The 24,286-nt window shown below is 42.0% G+C and overlaps 1 protein-coding gene across 1 annotated transcript; it reads right to left on the minus strand.

Annotated features, from left to right (window-relative positions):
• Nucleotides 1-310: 310 nt before the first annotated feature.
• Nucleotides 311-3,581, minus strand: LOC307180127 (melanoma-associated antigen B4-like). The gene is made up of 2 exons (XM_079910262.1): nucleotides 3,513-3,581; nucleotides 311-2,012 (listed from the first exon to the last, which is right to left on the minus strand). Exon 2 carries the CDS (start codon nucleotides 1,949-1,951, stop codon nucleotides 884-886), a length of 1,068 nt encoding a protein of 355 aa, XP_079766388.1. The 5' UTR covers nucleotides 1,952-2,012; nucleotides 3,513-3,581; the 3' UTR covers nucleotides 311-883.
• Nucleotides 3,582-24,286: the final 20,705 nt, after the last annotated feature.

Genomic DNA, 24,286 nt, shown 5'->3' on the forward strand with positions numbered 1-24,286 from the left:
GAAGAAAAATGAATTAAAAGACGTAAGGTCTGGCTTAGGCTGGGAGGAGTGGAAGAGTGTAGGCTCTAGACTATTCCAGACCAGGGGACTAGACCCAGCAAGGTCACTTAATCAGTCTTGTGAACTTGAGACATCTGCAAGTTATTCACCTGTAAAGGGAGTCTGCTAAATCCTATCCTGCGTGAATGTTGGAATGTTATGTACTACATGTAAAGCAGTGGCATACTCATTAAGCAATATTGGGTTTTTGATGAATGGCAGTTATGATATGATTATTATGAACCCCGAAGTGCCACCCTCCCATCAGAGTTTATTTTTAATCCAGTAGGTAGCAGAGAATATGCAGTGCACTAGGGCAAAAGAAACAAATACTCACAAATGAGGTAAATCAAAGTATCTTTTATTTCTACCAAAAGAAAGTTTAAACGAAGTAAGGCAAACCATGAGTTAAATGGCTTTTACTCTCTGTTTTCTCCATTTTTTGTTTCTAAATATTTTCTGTGGTCGCCTTTCACATTTCCATGAAAATCTCTATTGCAGTGCCATGTTTTCTACTTCTGGATCATACAGAAAATATAGATGGTTCGTTTTTCTGTTACATATACCAAAACTGTAACTTTAGAACTCTTTAAACAGCAATAAATATGCAAGCAATGTCATTCACGAATTCTTATTCTTAAGAAAACACACTATCTATTACAAGAAAAAAATTTTGAAAAAACCTAAATCAATCAATCAATAATATATAGAAGTTACTAGTTTAAAACAGGAAGATAAATAAGATCTATACTTTGTTCCCTCCATCCCTACTACTCTGCACTATTTAGGAGCCTGACTGCTTTCTTCCAAAACAAAGTGAACTAACTGCCCGCGGCCTCCCTCGCTACATGTGGGAGGAGCTGCGATCCTTGGCCTTGGAAGGGGCTCTGCCCTCAGCAACAGCTGCAGCCCTGGCCGCGGCTCTCACTCTTGCTCTCTCTTCCGCATCTTTCAGAGCCTCCTCATAGAGATCTGGTAAGGCACTGGGGACGGTACCGATGATCTTGGCCAAAATCTCCAGCACTTTCATCTTGCTGGTTTCAGCGTGGGCTCTCGGGCCCCACAGGAACTCATAGCGTGGAGGATGGCTGTTGGGCACCTGGCGGTATGTCAGGTACTTTTGCTGCACGAAATCTTTGCTGATGAGCCTCCCGGGATCCCCGAAGATCAAGTGCCTCCTCCCAGCATACAAACCCAACGCATTGAGGAATTTCCAGAGCTCCTCTTCGGTGGCACAGTTGCCCTTCATGAAGATCGCGCCCAGGACAGTCATCAGGAGGCCGGACGTGGGCATCTTGAACTCATCACTCGGACTTGCGTCGCTGGGGAGGACCATCTTCCTGATGAGGGTGTAGGAGTGACTGCTGGGGTCGACTTCCTTCAGCTCGAGGCCAAAGACAGCCTCCATGATATTAGAGGCTCTGCTGAGGATCTGAGGGAAGCGCTTCTTGTACTTCTTGTTGAGAGTCTTCAGCAGTGCTGCCTGCGGTATGGGCTCCTTCGTTATGTACTTCTCCAGCAGGATCTCCACGAACATTGTGGACTTCCTTCTCAGAGGATCTCTGCAACTGCTGCGAATGGAAGGTGCTGCCTGGGAGGTACCTGCACTTTTCTCATCTTGGCTCTGGGCACCCTCTTCAGATCCTGGGCATGAAACCCCTTCATCACGAGAGGTAGTGGTTGGGGCTCCCTGAGGCTCCTGGTGAGTGTCAGCAGCAGGGGAGCTCGGGGAAGTATCCCGAGAAACAGAAGCGGGGGAAGACGGCGACTCTTGTATCTCTTCTGCCGCCGCCGCCGCCGCCGCCGCCGCCGCCTCCTCAGTGGCCTGGGCACCCTTGAGACTCTGAGTCTCCCCCCGGGCCTGGTGGCGTTCCTTGCGGCCATGGCGCTTGTTCCTCCGGCGCCGAGGCATGATGACACAGGTCAGGGCCAGCAGGCAGGAGTGTGCGCAGGAAGGCAGGCAACGAGGGCACCTGGGGGAGGGACAAGGAGATGCTGTGAGCACCTTCAGCGGGGAGATTCCTCCCTGGCTTTAACCAAGGCCGCCTCTGCAGGGTTCTTGAGGGCACTGCTCGAGGACCCACAGGGCTCCTGTTCTCCTGCTCAGCCTGTCCCCTGAGACCCCTGTGGAGGACGGTAGAGTGAGCCTTGGGCCACAGCCAGCCAGCCTTGCCTGGGCGGTACGGGGGTGACAGTGGGGGCTGGCAGGGGAGGTAGGTCCCCACGGTTCCCATTCAGAGTCAGGATGACAGTTGTTGCCAAGACCCCCACCCCCACCCCCTCCCCTCTGCTGCTCTGAAGTTCACACCACCATCTTCCACGACACCCAGGAGGAGGAAAGGAGGGAGCGTTCAGCCCACCACCGAAGGGTCCTGGGACCCTCCCTTCTGCTGCCTGGTGGCTGCCCCTTCAGAACAAAGCTCTAACCTCCCTCGGACCTGGCAGAGGAAATTACGGGCGGTCTCAGCCTGAACCTGGCAGAGGAAAGTACGGGCAGTCTCAGCCTGACAGTCCTTTCTTGGGAGTCTAAGGGTTGACAGGAGGGGACGGGCCACAATCTCTCTTGTCCCTTCTCTTCGGGGTGGGTGACTCCCTCAGTCCTCACTCGGGGTCCTCCCTGGACGGCCGGTGCAGCCTGGAGCTCCTCTCTTGCCCCGAGGGCCATCTGCTCGCACCAGTGCCGGCACCTCCTTGCGTCCCATTCGGAGGCGGTGAGGGTGACCACGCGGCCGCACGTGGCAGAGTTTTACCAGGCCTGCAGCGTGCGGCAGACAGGGCGAGGCCCTGCGGCTGGCGGCCCCACTGGCCCTCACTCAAGGGCTTGGGCTGACTCTTGGGAGTGCTTAGGACGCGCCTTCTGCTGGCCTGCACCTCCCCTCTCAGACAGCAGCCCTCCCTCCTCCGTGTGTGGCCAGAAGGAAGCGGCTGACAACAGGGGAGGGGTTCTGAGGTGCCCTTGCGACGGGGAGGACGGTCCTCGCCCTGACTCCTCCCGTGCCCTGGAAATCCTCCCTCTGCTGACCTGCGGCCAGCCCCTCAGGACAAGGCCCCCTCCTCCCTGGGCCTCCCGCGTCTGTCCGTCCGTCCGCGTTCGCACTGAGGGAGCCCCTCAGTCTTTAGACCTGCCCGGAGGCTCCCGGGCCGACGTCAGGGGCGGGGTCCGCGTGGCCGCCATTCTGGGGTGTGGAGCCCCTCGGTCCCCACGAGGGTCCCGTCCTTCACTCCACAGGGCCTGGGGCGCTCCCTGTACTGAGCTGAGCCAGGGTCCACCAGCCTCAGAGCGAGGCCTTCCTTGCCCGAGACCCCGCTGGGGAAGCGGATGGACTTTGGGCCTAACAGCCAGGCCCGAGCCTCTGGGGCCGAGAGCAGGGGCGGGGTGGGCGGGGCCTGTGTGGCCGCCTCTTTTTGGAGGGAATGCGGATTGGGGGTGTCGGGGGCGTGTCCCCGCACTTCTAACTGGGGTCACCTCACACCTTGACACCTGACGAGACGTGGCACTCCTCTCGCGGCTCACCCTCGCTGGACGGCAGCTCTGAACAATGTCCTCGCCCCCACGGCGCGCTTAGGAGGACGTCACATCCGGTCATGCGCATCTGGGGTCCAGGAGGCCAGCAGGGGCGGGGCGGGGCCGGGGCAGGGCGGGACAGGGCGGGACGGAGGTGGGGGGGGTGTTTCTGGGGGAGCTTCCCGCAGGCCTGGCACGAGGGCCTTTCATTGACTCTTGGCGGGTCCTGGGACATTTCCGTCTGCTGAGCTGAGTCAGTAGGCGTCACAGCTTGGCTCTCATTTCTGTCGGCGCCTCCAGCCGGAAGTATCTGGGGCCTTGAGCCTCACAGCCATGCCTGGGTCCCCCGAGACTGACAGTGAGGGCTCTTTGGGGCCCCCTCTTCTGTGGTGGATGCTGCTCTCAATCCTCTCTCAGTGTCTTCTCTTGACTCCCTGTAGGTGCTGGGCTACCTCCCGTCTGCTGACCTGAGGCCAAGGCCTCACATCAAAGACATCAGCTCCCTGAGACTGCTGGTGTGAAGTGCAGGCACATCTCATCTGGACTCTTCTGCCTGGAGCCTCCCAGAGATGGCTGCTGCAGGTAAGATGAGCTGAGGGGAAAGGAGGCGAGAGTCTCTTCTGTGGTTTGGAGCCCGTCAGGTCTCACTCAAGGTCCTCACATTGACTGCTGGCGGGGCCTGCGATTCCTTCCTTCTCTGGTATGAATCCATCCCTGTCCCCAGCCATGCCCCACAGAATCCCAGAGGAGTTAGTGAAGGGGCGCCTTAGCCTGACAGTTCCCACTGTGGTCTCTCTTTGTTGACAGCAGGGGCATTGCCCAAAAGTTCAGAAATGAATTTCTGTCCTTTTGTACAACTACTGTGTTACTTGCTTTTCTCTTTTAGTCCGTGTGCGATGGTCTATTAAGATGATCACTTAAAAAGGCCAATTGTCATGCACTAAGAAAGTTTCAGATGGTTATTTCACAGCCTGTGGACCATACTGCCACATCCAGCCCAATCTTTGGTGTCCCATGCTCCTGGCATGTGGGCTCTGAAATGCTGCCTCAGATTCCTTCAGTGAAGCAGTAGAGATTCATGGTCCCAGAGCACAGTGGAAGAATCAAGGGCTCAACGTTATAGGCTTTTCTCTAATCAATCCTGTCATCTGCCTCTCTTGCAGGCTATAGACCTGTCTCGAATTCAGGGCATCCCCCTTCCTGCCCACACTCAGGTTCTAGTTCATGGAGACTTATTGTCCCTCAGGGATTATTTAGTTTTTTAAAATTTTCTTGTTAATGTTTTTTCTTTATTCCTTCTCTAATTTTTCCGTGGTTGATTTTGGGTTCAGGAAACAGTAGCCCATGTTTGATTGTCATCAGCTGCTATGGATAAGGTACTAAATCTGTAAATAAATGAAGGAAAATTGATACTGTTACAATGTCTGTGCCTGATGAATACACATAACATACTATTCTGGTTGAGACTTCTTTTTCCTAAGTCAATCAGGAAATTCTTATTGTTGCCTCCATGTAGATTATATACATATTTGTATGGTTTCTTTCTAGGTATGTTTTTATATTGTTGCTTTTGTCTATGGTGTATTTTCTTTTTTTTGATTTTTTTTTAACATCTTTATTGGAGTATAATTGCTTTACAATGGTGTGTTAGTTTCTGCTTTATAACAAAGTGAATCAGTTATACATATACATATATCCCCATATCTCTTCCCTCTTGCATCTCCCTCCCTCCCACCCTCCCTATCCCACCACTCTAGGTGGTCACAAAGCACCGAGCTGATCTCCCTGTGCTATGCGGCTGCTTCCCACTAGCTATCTGTTTTACGTTTGGTAGTGTATATATGTCCATGCCACTCTCTCACTTTGTCCCAGCTTACCCTTGCCCCTCCCCATATCCTCATGTCCATTCTCTAGTAGGTCTGCATTTTTATTCCCATGTTGCCCCTAGGTTCTTCATGACCATTTATTATTTTTTTTAGATTCCATCTATATGTGTTAGCATACGGTATTTGTTTTTCTCTTTCTGACTTACTTCACTCTGTATGACAGTCTCTAGGTCCATCCACCTCGCTACAAATACCTCAGTTTCGTTTCTTTTTATTGATGAGTAATATTCCATTGTATATATGTGCCACATCCTCTTTATCCATTCATCTGTTGATGGGCACTTAGGTTGCTTCCATGTCCTGGCTATTGTAAATAGAGCTTCAATGAACATTTTGATACATGCCTCTTCTTGAATTATGGTTTTCTCAGGGTATTTGCCCAGTAGTGGGATTGCTGGGTCATATGGTAGTTCTATTTGTAGTTTTTTAAGGAACCTCCATACTGTTCTCCATAGTGACTATATCAATCTACATTCCCACCAACAGTGCAAGAGGGTTCCCTTTTCTCCACACCCTCTCCAGCATTTACTGTTTGTAGATTATTTGATGATGGCCATTCTGACCAGTGTGAGATGACATCTCATTGTAGTTTTGATTTGCATTTCTCTAATGATTAATGATGTTGAGCATTCTTTCAAGTGTCTGTTGGCAATCTGTATGTCTTCTTTGGAGAAATGTCTATTTAGGTCTTCTGCCCATGTTTGGATTGGGTTGTTTATCTTTTTCATATTGAGCTGCATGAGTTGCTTGTATGTTTTGGACATTAATCCTTTGTCAGTTGCTTCATTTGCAAATATTTTCTCTCATTCTGAGGGTAGTCTTTTCGTCTTACTTATGGTTTCCTTTGCTATGCAAAAGCTTTTAAGTTTCAATGGGTCCCATTTGTTTATTTTTGTTTTTATTTCCATTTCTCTAGGAGGTGGGTGAAAAAGGATCTTGCTTTCATTTATGTCACAGAGTGTTCTGCCTATGTTTTCCTCTAAAAGGTTGATGGTGTCTGGCCTTACGTTTAGGTCTTCAATCCATTTTGAGTTTATTTTTGTGTGTGGTGTTAGGGAGTGTTCTGATTTCATTCTTTTACATGTAGCTGTCCAGTTTTCCCAGCACTACTTATTGAAGAGGCTGTCTTTTCTCCACTGTATATTCTTGCCTCCTTTATCAAAGATAAGGTGACCGTATGTGCGTGGGTTTATCTCTGGACTTTCTATCCTGTTTCATTGATCTATATTTGTGTTTCTCTGCCAGTACCATACTGTCTTGATCACTGTAGCTTTGTTGTATAGTGCAAAGTCAGGGAGCCTGATTCTTCCAGCTCCGTTTTTCTTTCTCAAGATTGCTTTGGCTATTCGGGGTCTTTTGTGTTTCCATACAAATTGTAAAATTTTTTGTTCTAGTTCTGTGAAAAATGCCAGTGGTAGTTTGATAGGGATTGCATTGAATCTGTAGATTGCTTTGGGTAGTAGAGTGATTTTCACAATGTTGGTTCTTCCGATTGAAGAACATGGTATATCTCTCCATCTACTTGTATCATCTTTAATTTCTTTCATCAGTGTCTTATAATTTTCTGCATACAGGTCTTTTGTCTCCTTAGGTACGTTTATTCTTAGATATTTTATTCTTTTTGTTGCAATGGTGAATGGGGGTGTTTTCTTAACTTCACTTTCAGATTTTTCATCATTAGTGTATAGGAATGCAAGAGATTTCTGTGCATTAATTTTGTATCCTGCTACTTTACCAAATTCATTGATTAGCTCTAGTAGTTTTCTGGTAGCATCTGTAAGATTCTCTATGTAGAGTATCATGTCATCTGCAAACAGTGACAGCTTTACTTCTTCTTTTCCAATTTGGATTGCTTTTATTTCTTTTTCTCCTCTGAATGCTGCTGTGGTTAAAACTTCCAATACTGTGTTGAATAATAGTGGTGCGAGTGGACAACCTTGTCTTGTTCCTGATCTTAGTGGAAATGATTTCAGTTTTTTACCATTGAGGATGATGTTGGCTGTGGGTATGTCATATATGGCCTATATTATGTTGAGGAAATTTCCATCTATGTCTACTTTCTGGAGGGTTTTTATCATAAATGGGTGTTGAATTTTGTCGAAAGCTTTCTCTGCATCTATTGAGATGATCATCTGGTTTTTCTCCTTCCATTTGTTAATATGGTGTATCATGTTGATCGATTTCCATCTGTTGAAGAATCCTTGCATTCCTGGGATAAACCCCACTGGACCATGGTGTATGATCCTTGTAATGTGCTGCTGGACTCTGTTTGCTAGTATTTTGTTGAGGAGATTTGCATCTATGTGCATCAGTGGTATTGGGCTGCAGTTTTCTTTCTTTGTGACATCTTTGTCTGGTTTTGGTATCAGAGTGATGGTGGCCTCGTAGAATGAGTTTGGGAGTGTTCCTCCCTCTGCTATATTTTGGAAGAGTTTGAGAAGGATAGGTGTTAGCGCTTCTCTAAATGTTTGATAGAATTCGCCTGTGAAGCCATCTGGTCCTGGGCTTTTGTTTGTTGGAAGATTTTTAATCACAGTTTCAATTTTAGTGCTTGTGATTGGTCTGTTCATATTTTGTATTTCTTCCTGGTTCTGTCTCGCAAGGTTGTGCATTTCTAAGAATTTGTCCATTTCTTCCAGTTTGTCCATTTTATTGGCATAGAGTTCCTTGTAGTAATCTCTCATGATCCTTGGTATTTCTGCAGTGTCAGTTGTTACTTCCCCTTTTTCATTTCTAATTCTATTGATTTGAGTTTTCTCGCTTTTTTTCTTGATAAGTCTGGCTAATGGTTTATCAATTTTGTTTATCGATAGACCTAGAGTCTGTCATACACAGTGAAGTAAGTCAGAAAGAAAAAGACAAATACCGTATGCTAACACATATATATGGAATTTAAGAAAAAAAAAATGTCATGAAGAACCTAGGGGTAAGGCAGGAATAAAGACGCAGACCTCCTAGAGAACGGACTTGAGGTTAGGGGGAGGGGGAGGGGTGAGCTGTGACGGGGCGAGAGAGAGTCATGGACATATACACACTAACAAATGTAGTAAGGTAGATAGCTAGTGGGAAGCAGCCGCATGGCACAGGGATATTGGCTCGGTGCTTTGTGACAGCCTGGAGGGGTGGGATAGGGAGGGTGGGAGGGAGGGAGACGCAAGAGGGAAGAGATATGGGGACATATGTATATGTATAACTGATTCACTTTGTTATAAAGCAGAAACTAACACACCATTGTAAAGCAATTATACCGCAATAAAAATGTTAAAAAATAAAATAAAATAAAAAAGAATTAGTTAAATAATTAAAAAAAAATTTTGTTTATCTTTTCGAAGAACCAGCTTTTAATTTTATTGATGTCTGCTATCATTTCTTTCATTTCTTTTTCATTTATTTCTGATATGATCTTTAATATTTCTTTCCTTCTGCTAACTTTGGGCTTTTTTTGTTTTCTTTCTCTGATTGCTTTAGGTGTAAGGTTAGGTTGTTTATTTGAGATTTCTCTTGTTTCTTGAGGTAGGATTGTATTGCTGCAAACTTCCCTCTTAGAACTGCTTTTGCTGCATCCCATAGGTTTTGGGTCATCGTGTTTCATTGTCATTTGTGTCTAGGTATTTTTTCATTTCCTCTTTGATTTCTTCAGTGATCTCTTGGTTATTAAGTAGTGTGTTGTTTAGCCTCCATGTGTTTGTATTTCTTACAGATTTTTTCCTGTAATTGATATCTAGTCTCATAGCGTTGTGGTCGGGAAAATATACTTGATAGGAGTTCAAGTTTCTTAAATTTACCAACGCTTGATTCGTGACCCAAGATATGATGTATCCTGGAGAATGTTCCACGAGCACTTGAGAAGAATGTGTATTCTGTTGTTTTTGGATGGAATGTCCTATCAATATCAATTAAGTCCATCTTGTTTAATGTGTCATTTAAAGCTTGTGTTTCCTTATTTATTTTCATTTTGGATGATCTGTCCATTGGTGAAAGTGGGGTGTTAACGTCCCCTACTATGATCGTGTTACTGTCACTTTCCCCTTTTATGGCTGTTAGTATTTGCCTTACGTATTGAGGTGCTCCTATGTTGGAGTGCATAAATATTTACAGTTGTTATAGCTTCTTCTTGGATTGATCCCTTGATCACTATGTAGTGTCCTTCTTTGTCTGTTCTAATAGTCTTTGTTTTAAAGTCCATTGTGTCGGATATGAGAATTGCTACTATGGTTTTTTTTTGGTTTGCATTTGCATGGAATATCTTTTTCCATCCCCTAACTTTCAGTTTGTATGTGTCCCTAGGTCTGAAGTGGGTCTCTTGTAGACAGCATACATATGGGTCTTGTGTCTGTATCCATTCAGCCAATCTATGTCTTCTGGTTGGAGCATTTAGTCCATTTACATTTAAGGTTATTATTGATATGTATGTTCCTATTACCATTTTCTTAATTGTTTTGGGTTTATTATTGCAGGCCTTTTCCTTCTCTTGTGTTTCCTGCGTAGGGTAGTTCCTTTAGCATTTGTTGTAAAGCTGGTTTGGTGGTGCTGAATTCTCTTAGCTTTTGCTTGTCTGTAAAGGTTTTAATTTCTCCATCAAATCTGAATGAGATCCTTGCTGGGTAGAGTAATCTTGGTTGTAGGTTTTTCTCCTTCATCACTTTAAATATGTCCTGCCACTCCATTCTGGCTTGCAGAGTTTCTGCTGAAAGATCAGCTCTTAACCTTCTGGGGATTCCCTTAGGTGTTATTTGTTGTTTTTCTCTTGCTGCTTTTAGTATTTGTTCTTTGTATTTAATTTTTGATAGCTTGGTTAGTATGTGTCTTGGCTTGTTTCTCCTTGGATTTATCCTGTATGGGGCTCTCTGTGCTTCCTGGACTTGATTAACTATTTCCCTTCCCATATTAGGGAAGTTTTCAATTATAATCTCTTGAAATATTTTCTCAGTCCCTTTCTTGTCCTCTTCTTCTTCTGGGACCCCTATTATTCAAATGTTGGTGTGTTTAATGTTGTCCCAGAGGTCTCTGAGACTGTCCTCAATTCTTTTCATTCTTTTTTCTTTATTCGGCTCTGCAGTAGTTATTTCTGCTATTTTATCTTCCAGGTCACTTATCCGTTTTTCTGCCTCAGTTATTCTTCTATTGATCCCTTCTAGAGAATTTTTAATTTCATTTATTGTGTTGTTCATCACTGTTTGTTTACTCTTTAGTTCTTCCAAGTCCTTGTTAAATGTTTCTTGTATTTTCTCCATTCTGTTTCCAAGCTTTTGGATTATCTTTACTATCATTATTCTGAATTCTTTTTCAGGTAGACTGCCTATTTCCTCCTCATTTGTTAGGTCTGGTGGGTTTTTATCTTGCTCCTTCATCTGCTGTGTGTTTCTCTGTCTTCTCATTTTGCTTAATTTACTGTGTTTGGGGTCTCCTTTTCGCAGGCTGCAGGTTCGTAGTTCCCGTTGTTTTTGGTGTCTGTCCGCAGTGGCTAAGGTTGATTCAGTGGGTTGTGTAGGCTTCCTGGTGCAGGGGACTAGTGCCTGTGTTCTGGTGGATGAGGCTTCCTGGTGGAGGGGACTAGTGCCTGTGTTCTGGTGGATGAGGCTTATCTTTCTTGTGGGCAGGTCCACGTCTGGTGGTGTGTTTTGGGGTGTCTGTGGCCTTATTATAATTTTCGGCAGCGTTTGTGCTAATGGTTGGGGTTGTGTTCCTGTCTTGCTAGTTGTTTGGCATGGGGTGTCCAGCACTGTAGCTTGCTGGTCATTGAGTGGAGCTGGGTCTTGGCATTGAGATGGAGGTCTCTGGGAGATTTTTGCCGTTTGATATAACGTGGAGCTCGGAGGTCTCTTGTGGACCAGTGTCCTGAACTTGGCTCTCTCACTTCAGTGGCACAGCCATGATGCCTGGCTGGAGCACCACGAGCCTGTCCTCCACTCGGCTCAGGATAAAAGGGAGAAAAAAAAGAAAGAAAGAAAGAAGAAGATAAAATAAATTAAAATAAAGTTATTAAAATAAAAAATAATGATTAAGAAAAAAATGTTTTAAGTAAAAAAAAAAAGGCGAACAGACAGAACCCCAGGACAAACGGTAAAAGCAAAGCTCTACAAACAAAATCATACACAGAAGCATACACATTCACACTTACAAAAAAGAGAGAAAGAGAAAACATATATTTATATATCGTTGCTCCCAATGTCCACCTCCTCAATTTGGGATGATTCGTTGTCTATTCATGTATTCCACTGATGCAGGGTACATCAAGCTGATTGTGGAGATTTAATCTGCTGCTCCTGAGGCTCCTGGGAGAGATTTCCCTTTCTCTTCTTTGTTCGCACAGCTCCCAGGGTTCAGCTTTGGATTTGGACCCCCCTCTGCGTGTAGGTCGCCTGAGGGCATCTGTTCTTCACTCAGAGAGGACGGGGTGAAAGGAGCAGCTGATTCGGGGGCTCTGGCTCACTCAGGCCGATGGGAGGGAGGGGTACGGATTGTGGGGCGAGGCTGCGGAGGCCAGCGTGACGTTGCACCAGCCTGAGGCGTGCCGTGCGTTCCCCCGGGTAAATTGTCCCTATATCACGGGACCCTGGCAGTGGCGGGCTGCACAGGCTCCCGGGAGGGGGGAGGTGTGGAGCGTGACCTGTGCTCGCACACAGGCTTCTTGATGGCGGCAGCAGCGGCCTTAGCATCTCATGCCCGTCTCTGGGGTTCGCCTTGACAGCCGCACCTCGCCCCCCTCCTTGGAGCTCCTTTAAGTGGCACTCTGAATCCCCTCTCTTCACACACCAGGAAACAAAGAGGAGAAAAAGTCTCTTGTCTCTTCGGCAGCTCCAGACTTTTTCCCGGACTCCATCCCGGCTAGCTGTGGCGCACTATCCCCCTTCAGGCTGTGTTTACCCAGCCAACCCCAGTCCTCTCCCTGGGATCCGACCTCCGAAGCCCTGAAGCCCGAGCCTCAGCTCCCAACCCCCACCTGCCCCGGCGGGCGAGGAGACAAGCCTCTCGGGCTGGTGAGTGCTGGTCGGCACCGATCCTCTGTGCGGGAATCTCTGAGCCTTGCCCTCCGCACCCCTGTGGCTGCACTCTCCTCCGTGGCTCCGAAGCTTCCACCCTCCGCCACCCACGGTGTCCGCCCGCGAAGGGGCTTCCTAGTGTGTGGAAACCTTTCCTCCTTCACAGCTCCCTCCCACTGGTGCAGTTGCCGTCCCCATTCTTTGGTCTCTGTTTTTTCTTTCTTCTTTTGCCCTACCCAGGTACGTGGGGGAGTTTCTTGCCTTTTGGGAGGTCTGAGGTCTTCTGCCGGCGTTCAGTAGTAAATGTTCTGTAGGAGTTGTTCCACGTGTAGTTGTATTTCTGATGTATTTGCGGGACGAAGGTGATCTCTGTGTCTTACTCTTTTGCCATCTTGAAGCTCCTGATGTATTTTCTATCAACATGATCTAAGGAATTGTTGATACTGTTTCCGGCCAGTCTCTTGATTTCGCTGTAGTGATCTTTTTTCCACCAGGTTTCTGAAGTTCCTTATATGTTTGACTATTTTCTGTGCCAATTCCCTTAGAGTTTTAATTAGAGGATCAAATTATTAGCATTGCTATCTTTTGCTTTTCGTCACTCATGACTCTTATTTATTTGGTATTGTTGTGTATAGCTCTGTACTGGCTATGTGTTCTTGTCCAGATTTTTTTCTAGTTTTTAAATCAATAGACTTTTTGAAAGAACAGATTCAGACTACAGAAAATTAAGCAGATAGTGCAAAGAGTTTCCATACAGCCACTCACTTCTTCCAGTTAGATTCTCCTATTATTAACATTTTGTGTTGTTTCAATGGATGGAAGTTCATTTGTTATAATTGATCAACTCATAGTGATACATTATTATTGACTATTGCCAACTGTTTATAACACACTTCACTTTTTGTGCTTTACACTTCTATAGTGGTTGACAAAGGCATGACGTCATCTACTCACCAACAGAGCATCATGCAGAAGAGTTTCACTGCCCTAAAAATCTCCCGTGCTCCACCTGTCCATCCCTCAAAACCTCACTCTGAGCCCCTGACAACTCTGAACTTTTTGCTCTCTCTAGAGTTTTGCCTTTTCCAGAATATAATATTGACGGAATCCTACAGTATGTAGGCTTTTTATTTATTTATTTTTTAATATCTTTATTGGAGTATAATTGCTTTACAATGGTGTGTTAGTTTCTGTTTTATAACAAAGTGAATCAGTTATACATATATCCCCATATCTCTTCCCTCTTGCGTCTCCCTCCCTCCCACCCTCCCTATTCCACACCTCTAGGTGGTCACAAAGCACCGAGCTGATCTCTCTGTGCTATGCGGCTGCTTCCCACTAGCTCTCTGTTTTACATTTGGTAGTGTATATATGTCCATGCCACTCTCTCACCTTGTCCCAGCTTACCCTTCCCCCTCCCCATATCCTCAGGTCCATTCTCTAGTAGGTCTGCATCTTTATTCCCATCTTGCCCCTAGGTTCTCCATGACCATTTTTTTTCCTTAGATTCCATATGTATGTGTTAGCATACGGTATTTGTTTTCCTCTTTCTGACTTACTTCACTCTGTATGACAGACTCTAGGTCCATCCACCTCACTACAAATAACTCAATATGTAGGCTTTTTAAACTAGTTCCTTTTGCTAATCAATATACATTTAAGTTTCTCTATATCTGTTTGTGGTTTGAAAGTCATTTCTTTTCATGGCTGAATAGCATTCCATCACGTGGACTACCACAGTTTGTGTACCCATTCATGTGCTGAAGGTCATCTTGGTTGATTTCAGTTTCTGGCAGCTATGAATTAGTGTACTATTAACATTTGTTTGAAGGCTTTTGGATGGACATAAGTTTTCAACTCTTTTGAGTAAATACCTAGGCGTTTAATTGCTAGATCATGTGATAAGATTATGTTTAGCTTAAAAGAAACTTCCAGACAGTTTCCAGTGTGTCTCTATCACTTTGCATTCCCTTTAGCACTGAATGAGAGTTGCTATTGGTCCCCATCCTTGCCAGCATTTGGTATTGTCTGGTGTTTGTTTTTGTTTTAGCCATATTGATAGGTATCTCATTGTTATTTTAATCCCAAATTCCGTGAAGACCCGTGATGTTGATCATCTTTTCGTATGCTACTTCCCATCTGTGTATATTTTTGGTGAGGCGTCTGTTCATCTCTTTTAACCACTGTTAAATTGACTTTTTTGTTCTCTTATTGTGGAGTTTTTTAAGAGTTCATTGTATATTTTTGATTCATGTTTATTATCAGATATGTGTCTTACAATTATTTTTTTCCCAGTCTGTGGCTTGTCTTTTCATTCTCTTAATAGTACCTTTTACAGAGTAGAAGTTTTTAATTTTAATGAAGTTCAGCTTATCATTTTTCTCTTTCATGGATTGTGCTTTTGGTGTTGTGTCTAAAATCTCGTTGCCAAACCCAAGACTTTCTCCTATATTACCTTCTGTTTTGCTTGCTTTTTTTTGTTTGTTTATTTTCCCACTCCTCATGGCAGGCAGGATCTTAGTTCCCTGACCAGGGATGAAACCCATGCCCCCTGCAGTGGAAGTGCAGTCTTAACCACTGGACTGTGAGGGGAGTCCCTGGATTTTTTTAATTTTGAGTTTTCCATTTAGGTCTGTGATCCATTTTGAGTTAATTGTTTTGCAACATGTAAAGTCTGTATCAGCATTCTTTTTTGTTGTATGTGGATGTCTAGTTGTCCCAGCACTGTGAGTTAAAAGACTCCTTTCTCTATTGAATTGCCTTTGCTCCTTTGTTAAAGATCAGTTGACTGTATGAGGGGTCTGTTTCTAGGTTTTCTATTCTGTGCCTTGGTCTATTTGTCTCTTCTTTTGCTAATAGTATGTGGTTTTGCTTATTGTAGCTTTAAAGTCTGTTTTGAAATCCAGTAATATCAGTTCTCTGACTTTTATCTTCTTCGGTATTGATTTGAGTTGGTTATTATGGATCTTTTCATTTTTTATATAAACTTTAGATTGTTTGTTGCTATCTACAAAATACCTTGCTGCAGTTTTGAGCAGAATTGTATTGAGTATATAAATCAAGTTGGGAGTAACTGACATCTCAATAATCTTGCATCCTCCTATCCATGAACATGGAGTGTTTATTTATTTAGATTTTCTTTAATTTTTTTCAGTGACATTTGTATTTCTCATATGAATCTTATACATATTTTTCTAAGAATTATTTATAATCGATCTTTTTTTGGTGGTAATGTAAATGGCATTAGGTTTTTCAATTGCAAGTTCAGTTTGTTTATTGGAAAACAATTGACTGTTGAATATTAACCTTGGCTTACTGATACCAGGAGTTTTCTTGTTGTTGATTATTTGAGATTTCCTACATAGACAATTAGGTCATCTGTGAGCAAAAACAGGTTTATTTTTTCCTTTCAAATCTGTAGATCTTTTGCTTCCTTCTCCTATCTTATTGCATTGGCTAGGACTTCCAGTCCAGTGTTGAATAGGCATGGTGAGAAGGGATATCTTAGCCTCGTTCCTGATCTTAGTGTGAGAGCATCTATCTTCTCAGTATGAAGTAGGATGTTTTACCTGTTTTTTTCTTTTTTTTTTAGATGTTCTATTCAGTATATGAAGCTGAGCCAATGCCTGTCTACTTCTAGTTTGCTGGGAAATTTTATGATGAATGGGTATTGGATTTTATTAAAATTTTTTTCTTCTTTTGATATGATCATGTGATTATTTTCTTTAGCCTAGTGATATGATGAGTTAGCATTACTGATTTTCAAATGTTGCACACCTGAAATAAAGTCCACTTAGTTGTGGTATATAATTCCTTTTATACATTGTTAGATTTGTTTTGCTTATATTTTGTTGGGGAATTTGCATCTATGTTCATGAGAGATGTTGGTGGTCAATTCTCCTTTCTTTTAATTTCTTTTTCTGGTTTTGACATTAGAGTGATGTTGGCCTCATAGAATGAATTAGGAAGTGTCCCCTCTGCTTCTGTTTTCTGGAAGAGATTGTAGAGAATTGTTTTCATGTCTTCCTTAAATTTTTGTTAGAATTCATCAGTGAAATCATCTGGGCCTGGTGCTGTCTTTATTGGAAGCTTATTAATTATAGATTAAATTTCTTTAATAGATGCAGACCTATTCTGATTATCTGTTTATCCTTGTATAGTTTTGGGAAATTGTATCTTCAAGTAATTTGTCGATTTAACTTTTCAAATTTGTAGGCCTAGAGTTGTTTATAATATTCATTTATTATCCTTTTAATATCCGTGGAATCAGTAGTGATTGCCCTTCCTTCATTTCTGCTATTAGTGATTTCATTGGTGTTTTCTCTCTTTTTATTTTCCTTGAGTAGCCTGGTTAGACTGTTATCTTGTTTTTTCTTTTTTTTCTTTTGGATATGTTCAAAGAGACAGCTTCTGGTTTTGTTGTTTTTCTCTATTTTTTACCTTTCTTCAGTGTCATTGATTTCTGTTTTGATTTATTATTTCTTTTTCCTCTGCTTTTTTCCTCTTCTTTCACCAGTTTACTAAGGTAGAAGCTTAAATTATTGATTTTAGATTTTTCTAGTATAGACATTCAATGCTATACATGTCCCTTTAAGTACTGGTTTTGCTATATTGCACAACTTTTGATAAGTTGTAATTTTGTTTTCATTTAGTTAAACATATTTTAAAATTTCTCATTAGATTTACTCTTTGGCCCATGTGTTATTTCGAAGTATATTGTTTAATCTCCAAATACCCTTGATTTTCTTGCTATTGTTTGTTATCAGTTTCTAGTTTATTTCCATTGCAGAATGAGATCATTCTTTGTATCATTTATATTCTTTTAAGTTTGATGATGTGTGTTTTATGGCATAGAATGTGATCTATCTTGGTGTATGTTCCATGTGGACTTGAAAATGTGCTTTCTGCTGTTGTGAAGTATTCTATGCATGTCATTTAGATCTAGTTAATTGATGTTGCTTTTCAGTTCAACTGCACCTTACTGATTTTCTGCCTAGTGGATTTGTCAATTATGAAAAGAGATGTGTTGACATCTCCTATATAAGAGTAGATGTGTCTCATCAGTGTTTGCCTCATGTATCTTAACAGAATTTTTTGGTGCATACACATTAAGGGTTGCCATGATTTCTTTGAGAATTGGCCACTTAATCATTAAGTAATGCCCATCTTTATTCCTGACTTTCTTGTTGTGAATACTGCTTTGTCTGAAATAATATAGCTAGAGCAGTTGTTTTCTTTTTTTCACTCATATTAGCATGGTAGAGTTTTCTCCATCCCTTTACTTTTTTTGTTTTGAATTTTATTTTATTTTATTTTTTTACACAGCAGGTTCTTATTAGGTATCTGTTTTGTACATATTGGTATATATAAGTCTATCCCAATCTCCCCATTCATCCCACCCCCGCTTTGCCCCCCTTGGTGTCCATACGTTTGTTCTCTACATCTGTGTCTCTATTTCTGCCTTGCAGACCGGTTCATCTGTACCATTTTTCTAGATTCCATATGTAGGCATTAATATACAATATTTGTTTTTCTCTTTCTGGCTTACTTCACTCTGCATGATAGTCTCTAGGTCCATCCACGTCTCTACAAATGACCCAATTTCATTCCTATTTATGGCTGAGTAATACTCCATTGTATATATGTACCACACCTGCTTTATCCATTCATCTGTCGATGGGCATTTAGGTTGCTTCCATGACCTGGCTATTGTATCCATCCCTTTACTTTTAATAATTTCATGTCTTTATATTCAAAGTGTGTTTCTTGTAAACAGCATAGGGTTAGATCTTCTTTGTTTTCATTCTTTTTATCAATCTCTACCTTTCAATTGGTATATTTAGACCATTCACATTAAAAGTGATTATTGATATAGTTGGATTAACATTGACCATATTTGTAACTGTTTTCTACTCCTTGAGCTTACTCTTTGTTTCCTTTTTAATCTTGTGCTCTCTTTCTGCCTTCTCTAGTTGTAATTCAAGATTTCATGTTATTCCATTTTCTCTCCTCTTTCGCATATCAGTTATACATTTATAAAATTTCTAGTGGTTTCTGTAGCGTTTGCGTTATACATTTGCAACGTATTCAAGTCCTCTTTCAAATAACCCCATCCTGCTTCACGGTTAGTGCAAGTATCTCGTAACAGTGCAAGTATACCATTTCTGCCATTTATTTCTCTTATCCATAATGTATAATCACTGGATGCATTGCTGTTATATTATTATTTTGAAGAAATAGTTATCTTTTTTGAGCAGTTGAAAATAATAAAAAGCTTTTTTTAATCTTCATTTATTTCTTGTGTTACTCTCTTCCTTTCTTTATGTCAGCCAAAGCTTCTGACCTGTATCATTTTCCTTTTCCCAGAAGAACTTCTTTTAACATTTCTTGCAAAGTAGATCTGTGTGACAAATTTCTGTCAGTTTTTTTGTCTGTCAGAGAAAGTCTTTATTTCTCATTATTGTTGAAGGATTTTCTCCCCCTGGCTACAGAATTCTAGGTTGGTGGTAGTGTTTTTGTTGTTGTTGTTGGGTTTTTTCATTTCAATGCCTAAATTTAACTGTAGCCTTTTCTTGATAGCATCGTTTGTGAAGAGACATCTTGGTAATTGTTACCCTTGATCCTCTATAGTAAGTTCTTTTTTCCTCTAGCTCGTCTCAAGAATTCTCTTTCTGTTTGGTTTTCTGTGGTTTGAGTATGATATGCCTAGGTGTAGATTTTTTTTTCTATTTATCCTGCTTGGTGTTCTCCGAGGTTCCTAGATCTATGGTTTAGTGTCTGTCATTAATTTGGGGAAATTCTCAGTCATTATTACTTTGAAAATTCTGCTTCTTTTTCTGTTTCTTCTCAGATTATTCCCACTATGCATATGTTACATCTCTTGTAATTGTTCCACAATCCTTGGTTACTCTTTTCCTTTTTAAAAATTATTTTGTTTTCTCTTTGCTTTTTAGTTTGAGGGGTTTCTATCAACGTATATCTTTAATTTCACTGAGTCTTTCCTTGGCCATGTGCAGTCTACCGGTGAGTCTATCAGTGGTATTCTTCATGTCAGTTTCGATGTTTTTGATTTCTCACATTTCCTTTTGATGCTTTCCTACAGTTTCCGTCTCTCTACGTACATTACCTACTATTCTTGCATGTTGTTCCCTTTTTCCATTAGAGGCCTAGCGTATGAATCATAAGTATTCTAAAATCCTAGTCTGATATTCCAGATTATCTCCTATATCTGAGTGTGGTTAATTTACTTGCTTTGTTTAATCAGACTGTGTTTTTCTGCCTTTTAGCATATCTTATAATTTTTCGTTGAAGGCTGGACTTGATGTATTGGATAATAGGAACCGATTTAAAGGGCCTTTAGCATGAGAGTTTGTATTTATCAGCGTAAGAGTTAGGTCGTGTTTACTGTTTGCTCTTACTGTAGGCGCCTGAGATTTCAATTTCCTTGAGTGTTCTTGTTGTCTTTGGTTTTCCCTAGGAACACCTTCATAAGTGGTCTAAGCCTTGCAGTTCTTTCAGCAGGAATCCTCTGGTATTATATTGGAACCTTGTTGATGCCGTGGTAAGATGTCCAGGAAGTGTTCTATAATCCTGTGATTAGCTGTCTGTGTTTTAGTGGCTCTGTGCCCCTGGGCTATTGCCTTCACAAATGCTTCTCAGCTTTTATACCCCCTGTTATGTGACATAGGAAGTTTGGAGGGGGCTAGAGTTTGGATTTTTCCTTCATCCAAGGTAGTTGGTTTAGGAAAGTACACAGAACAGAAACATCTGGGCCTGTGTTTCAGAATGGTTACTTTTTCCTAGGTGTATTTCAAAAGGGTTTATGTCCCCCTCATGCCAGAAGCATGAGAATATTTTTCTTGGATCTTTACGGTGAGAACCTGTTAGGACCCCAGAAGGTAAAACTCACAGAAGTGTGTGGGCTCCCCTAAGACTAGGCTCCTAGGAGTTTTGGGCTCTGAAGCTTGTCACACATAGCTTCCAGTGTTGCATCAAGTACAATGTAAATTTTTCTCCTCCTTCCTGGATCCAGGACTTTCAGCTCCCAGTGAGCTGTGATTCCCTGTATTTCCCTGCATCTTCAGTTTTGAAGCATTGGTTTTCCCTGTTACTTCAATTCTCTGATGGATCTAAGAAGAGTTGTTGATTTTCAGTTTGTTCAGCTTTTTGTCATTGTGAGGATGGGAGTGATGACTTCCAAGATGTTCACGTGGCAGAGCAGGAAAATTCTTGTCAAATAGTAGAGGTGGTACCATATATCCGTGTCTTGCTTCTTATTTTATTGGGAATTCTGATAACATTCCATATTTAAGTATGCTTAATACGTATAGATTTTACAGAAGAGAAATTTCCTACTGATGTGAGTTTGTGAAAAGTTATTACCATGGTCTGGTGTAAAATTTTTATCAAAGGCCCTTTCTTTCCCATATAATTAAATTGTGATTTATACTAAGAAATATATATTTGGTCTTTGTCCCCAGAGCTGCTAAAACTGTTGGGGTTTCCTAAGTGAAAAGAGCAAGAAAGGTGAAAGGAGTGTTTCATGTTACTGGTAACAAGCCCCTTTCAACCACACCTGAGTTTATGTTGATGAGGTGACTTTTGGAAAGCCCCTAAGGGTGGGGGGCTGCCTGGGGGACCCACCATGTGATCAGGGGCTAGGAACTTTCAGTCCTACCCTCTGAGGGAAGAAGGGCTGGAGATTGACTTAATTAACAGTGGCCAATGATTTAATTAATTATGCCTGTGTAATGAAGCCTGCATACAAATCCTAACCAAAATGGTCTGGAGAGCTTCCAGTTTGCCGAACGCATGTAGGTGCTATGGGGGTGATGCAGCTGGAGAGGGCATGAGAGCTCCACACCCCTTCCCCACACCTCACTCTAAGTATCTCTTCCGTTTGGCTGTTAGGGAGTCACATCCTTTTATAATAATCCAGTAATCTAGTAAGTACACTGTTGCCTTGAGTTCTTTGAGCCACTTTAGAAAATTACCAAACCCAGGGAGGGGGTTGTGGGAGCCCCCAATTTATAGCCAGTCAGTCAGAATTATGGGAGACCTGGGTTTGGATTAAGTGTGGGGCAATCTTGTGGGAATGAGCCCTTACCTTGTGGGATCTGATGCTAACTGCAGGTAGGTATTGTCAGACTTGAATTGAATTGTAGGATACTCAGCTGGTGGTAGAGAATTGGTTTGTGTGAGCAAAACAAAACAAAACAAAAAGCCCATACATTTGGTGTCAACAGGCTTGAGAATAGAAGTGTAGAGACAAATATTCTTTCCCTTTCAGTATTTTCTAATATGATATCTTTGTGTTCCTTAGTCATAGCCCATTTCTTCATTTAATCACATGGTTATGTGTGAGTATCCTTTTCTTGGGGCATTCTTATCTGGACTTTGTATCAAGGAGGGCTACCCTATTAAAATGGTTGATCCGTTTTCTATCTTTTTGTATGGTTTGGAAGAATTCAAATAAGGTGGTGATTAGTTTTTCCCTGATCATTTGGTGTGAGGGGGCTCCAAACCTGGATTGTCCTGGCACATTTTGATGGTGCTCTGGGTTTGGACTACATTTTCACTTTAGTGATTTATAGTTTGCTAAAAATTGTTCCATTTTACTTGGGTTTTCAACTTTAAAGGCATGATATTTATAATAAAAACAATCATATACAACATTACAGAGAATAAAATAATGAACCCAATATACCTGGAACTCAGCATCAAGGATCCTCCATAATTGTAGGAAACAGCTTGTTCAGATTAAGGCTTATTGATTTACCAGTTTGTTTATTGGCAAGTTCACCCCTGAGACCAAGCTGTGTGCTTCCATTAGGAGGTACATAGTGTCTGTTTTCTGCTTCCTGGTGGTATTGACAGGTAGTGAGGATCTTCACCCTTATCCACTAATCCATTAGGGGCTGTAGAATGGTAATTCTCTCATTCTATCTGATTCTATCATTCCATTGATTTTACATACATACATATACCTATATATTATATATATTATATGTATAGTGGGATCAATCAATCTATTGATTGTATTATATATAATATTAAAAATATAACTCATTGATGTATATCCACATAACATTTTAAAGTGAATAATTCAGTGGCATTACTGCATTCACAATGTTGTACAATCACCGCCTCTATCTTGTTCCAAACATATTCCTCATTCCAAAAGGTAACTGCTACCCGAAAACTGGGTTTGCCTCTTGGTGGGTGTCGAGCCAAATACACAACCAAGTCAAAGAGCAGGAGAAGGAAGGATTTATTACTTGCAGCAAGGAAGGAGAACCCTGGGGATCTTCCCCAAAGCAGTGTTTCCCTGGACAGCAGAACTGGGGAAGTTTCAAGCTAAGGGTACATGCATATTCATGAAGGGGCTTGAGCAGAGGAGAATTCAGCCTAGATTTGGGACAAAGGTCAACAGAGTCCTAGCTTTATAGGGGTTTGAAGTCACAAGGGTCAGAGAAGATTACCGTCTTCATTCCTTCAGTTCCAGTTGATCTGGTGGTGGTTGATCATTGGAGGGGGGTTTGAATTCTGCAAAACAGCTGAAGATTGTGCTTCAGGCTAATCTTTACCCTTGAAAAGACTGAGAGTCTTAACAACTGATTTATTACCTTTGCTTCTGTTACTACTCCTGCCTGATAACACTCTTTTGTCGCCGCATTCTTTAATTCCCTTAAGATCATTATTACAGAGGTGTGTTCAAGGGCAAACATTGTCTCCAGGCTTAGATCACAAAATGGCTTAGGCCAAAAATTGGCTTCTCTTATGTCAAGAAAGCCATACCTGGTTCTCTTTCTCCAGGGACCGCCTATCCTATCTGCTTACATAATCTCTTACCCTTCAAAAAGTTACTTCCCTTTCATACCTCTCCCTAGCCCCGGACAACCATCAATCTGCTTTCTGTCTCTATGAATTTGCTTATCCTGGACAATTCATGTAAATGGTGTCATATAATATGTGACCTTTTGTTTCTGACTCCTTTCATTTATCATTTATCATAATGTCTCCAAGGTTCATCCATGGTCTCTCAGTTATCTGTACTTCATTCCTTTTCATGACTGAATAATATTCCATTGTAAGAATATACCACATTTTGTTTGTCCGTTCATTCAGTGATGGAAATTTTGGGTTGTTTGCATTTTTTGGCTTTTATGAATAATGCTTCTTTGAATATTTGGGTACAAAGATTTGTTTGAATACAGTTTTTAAGTTATTTTGGTTATATACCTAGGAATGGAATTGCTGGGTCATACGGTAATTCTTTGTTTAAATTTGAGGAACTACCAAACTGTTTTCCAAAGAGGCTGAACCATTTGACATTCTTACCAGCAATGTATGAGGGATCCAATTTCTTCATATCCTCGCAAACACTTGTTATTTTCCATTTTTATAACCAACCTAGTGAAATGGTATCCCACTGTGTGTTTTTTGTATACATTTCCCTAGTGACTAATGATATTGAGCATCTTTTCATGTACTGTTTGGCCACTGGTATACCCTCTTTGTAGAAATGTCTATTCAGGTCCTCATCTCCAACTTATGAGGGAGGCTTTGGATATTGACCTCCTAGGTAAGCTCACTCATTGGTGTATTTATTCAGAGGCCAGTCTCAACACACCATTAACAGATTCCAGAGTTGGACTTGAGGGCACACTGGGGAAGTCTCAGGAGAAAGGAGCTCTAACGTGGGAAAGTGCTGGAGCTGAACACACGTGCTGGGACCAGGGCAGTGAGCTTTCAAGGAACCCTGGCACGAGGGGCAGGAGGACTCTAGATAAATGAAGCCCACAGACAATCCCCAAATTACGGTTTATTCTTGTATTAACCTTCCTTCATCAGGACTGTTTATAGTCCTTTGG

Source organism: Stenella coeruleoalba, assembly GCF_951394435.1.
Source record: "Stenella coeruleoalba genome assembly, chromosome: X".
Classification (NCBI taxonomy): Eukaryota; Metazoa; Chordata; class Mammalia; order Artiodactyla; family Delphinidae; genus Stenella; species Stenella coeruleoalba.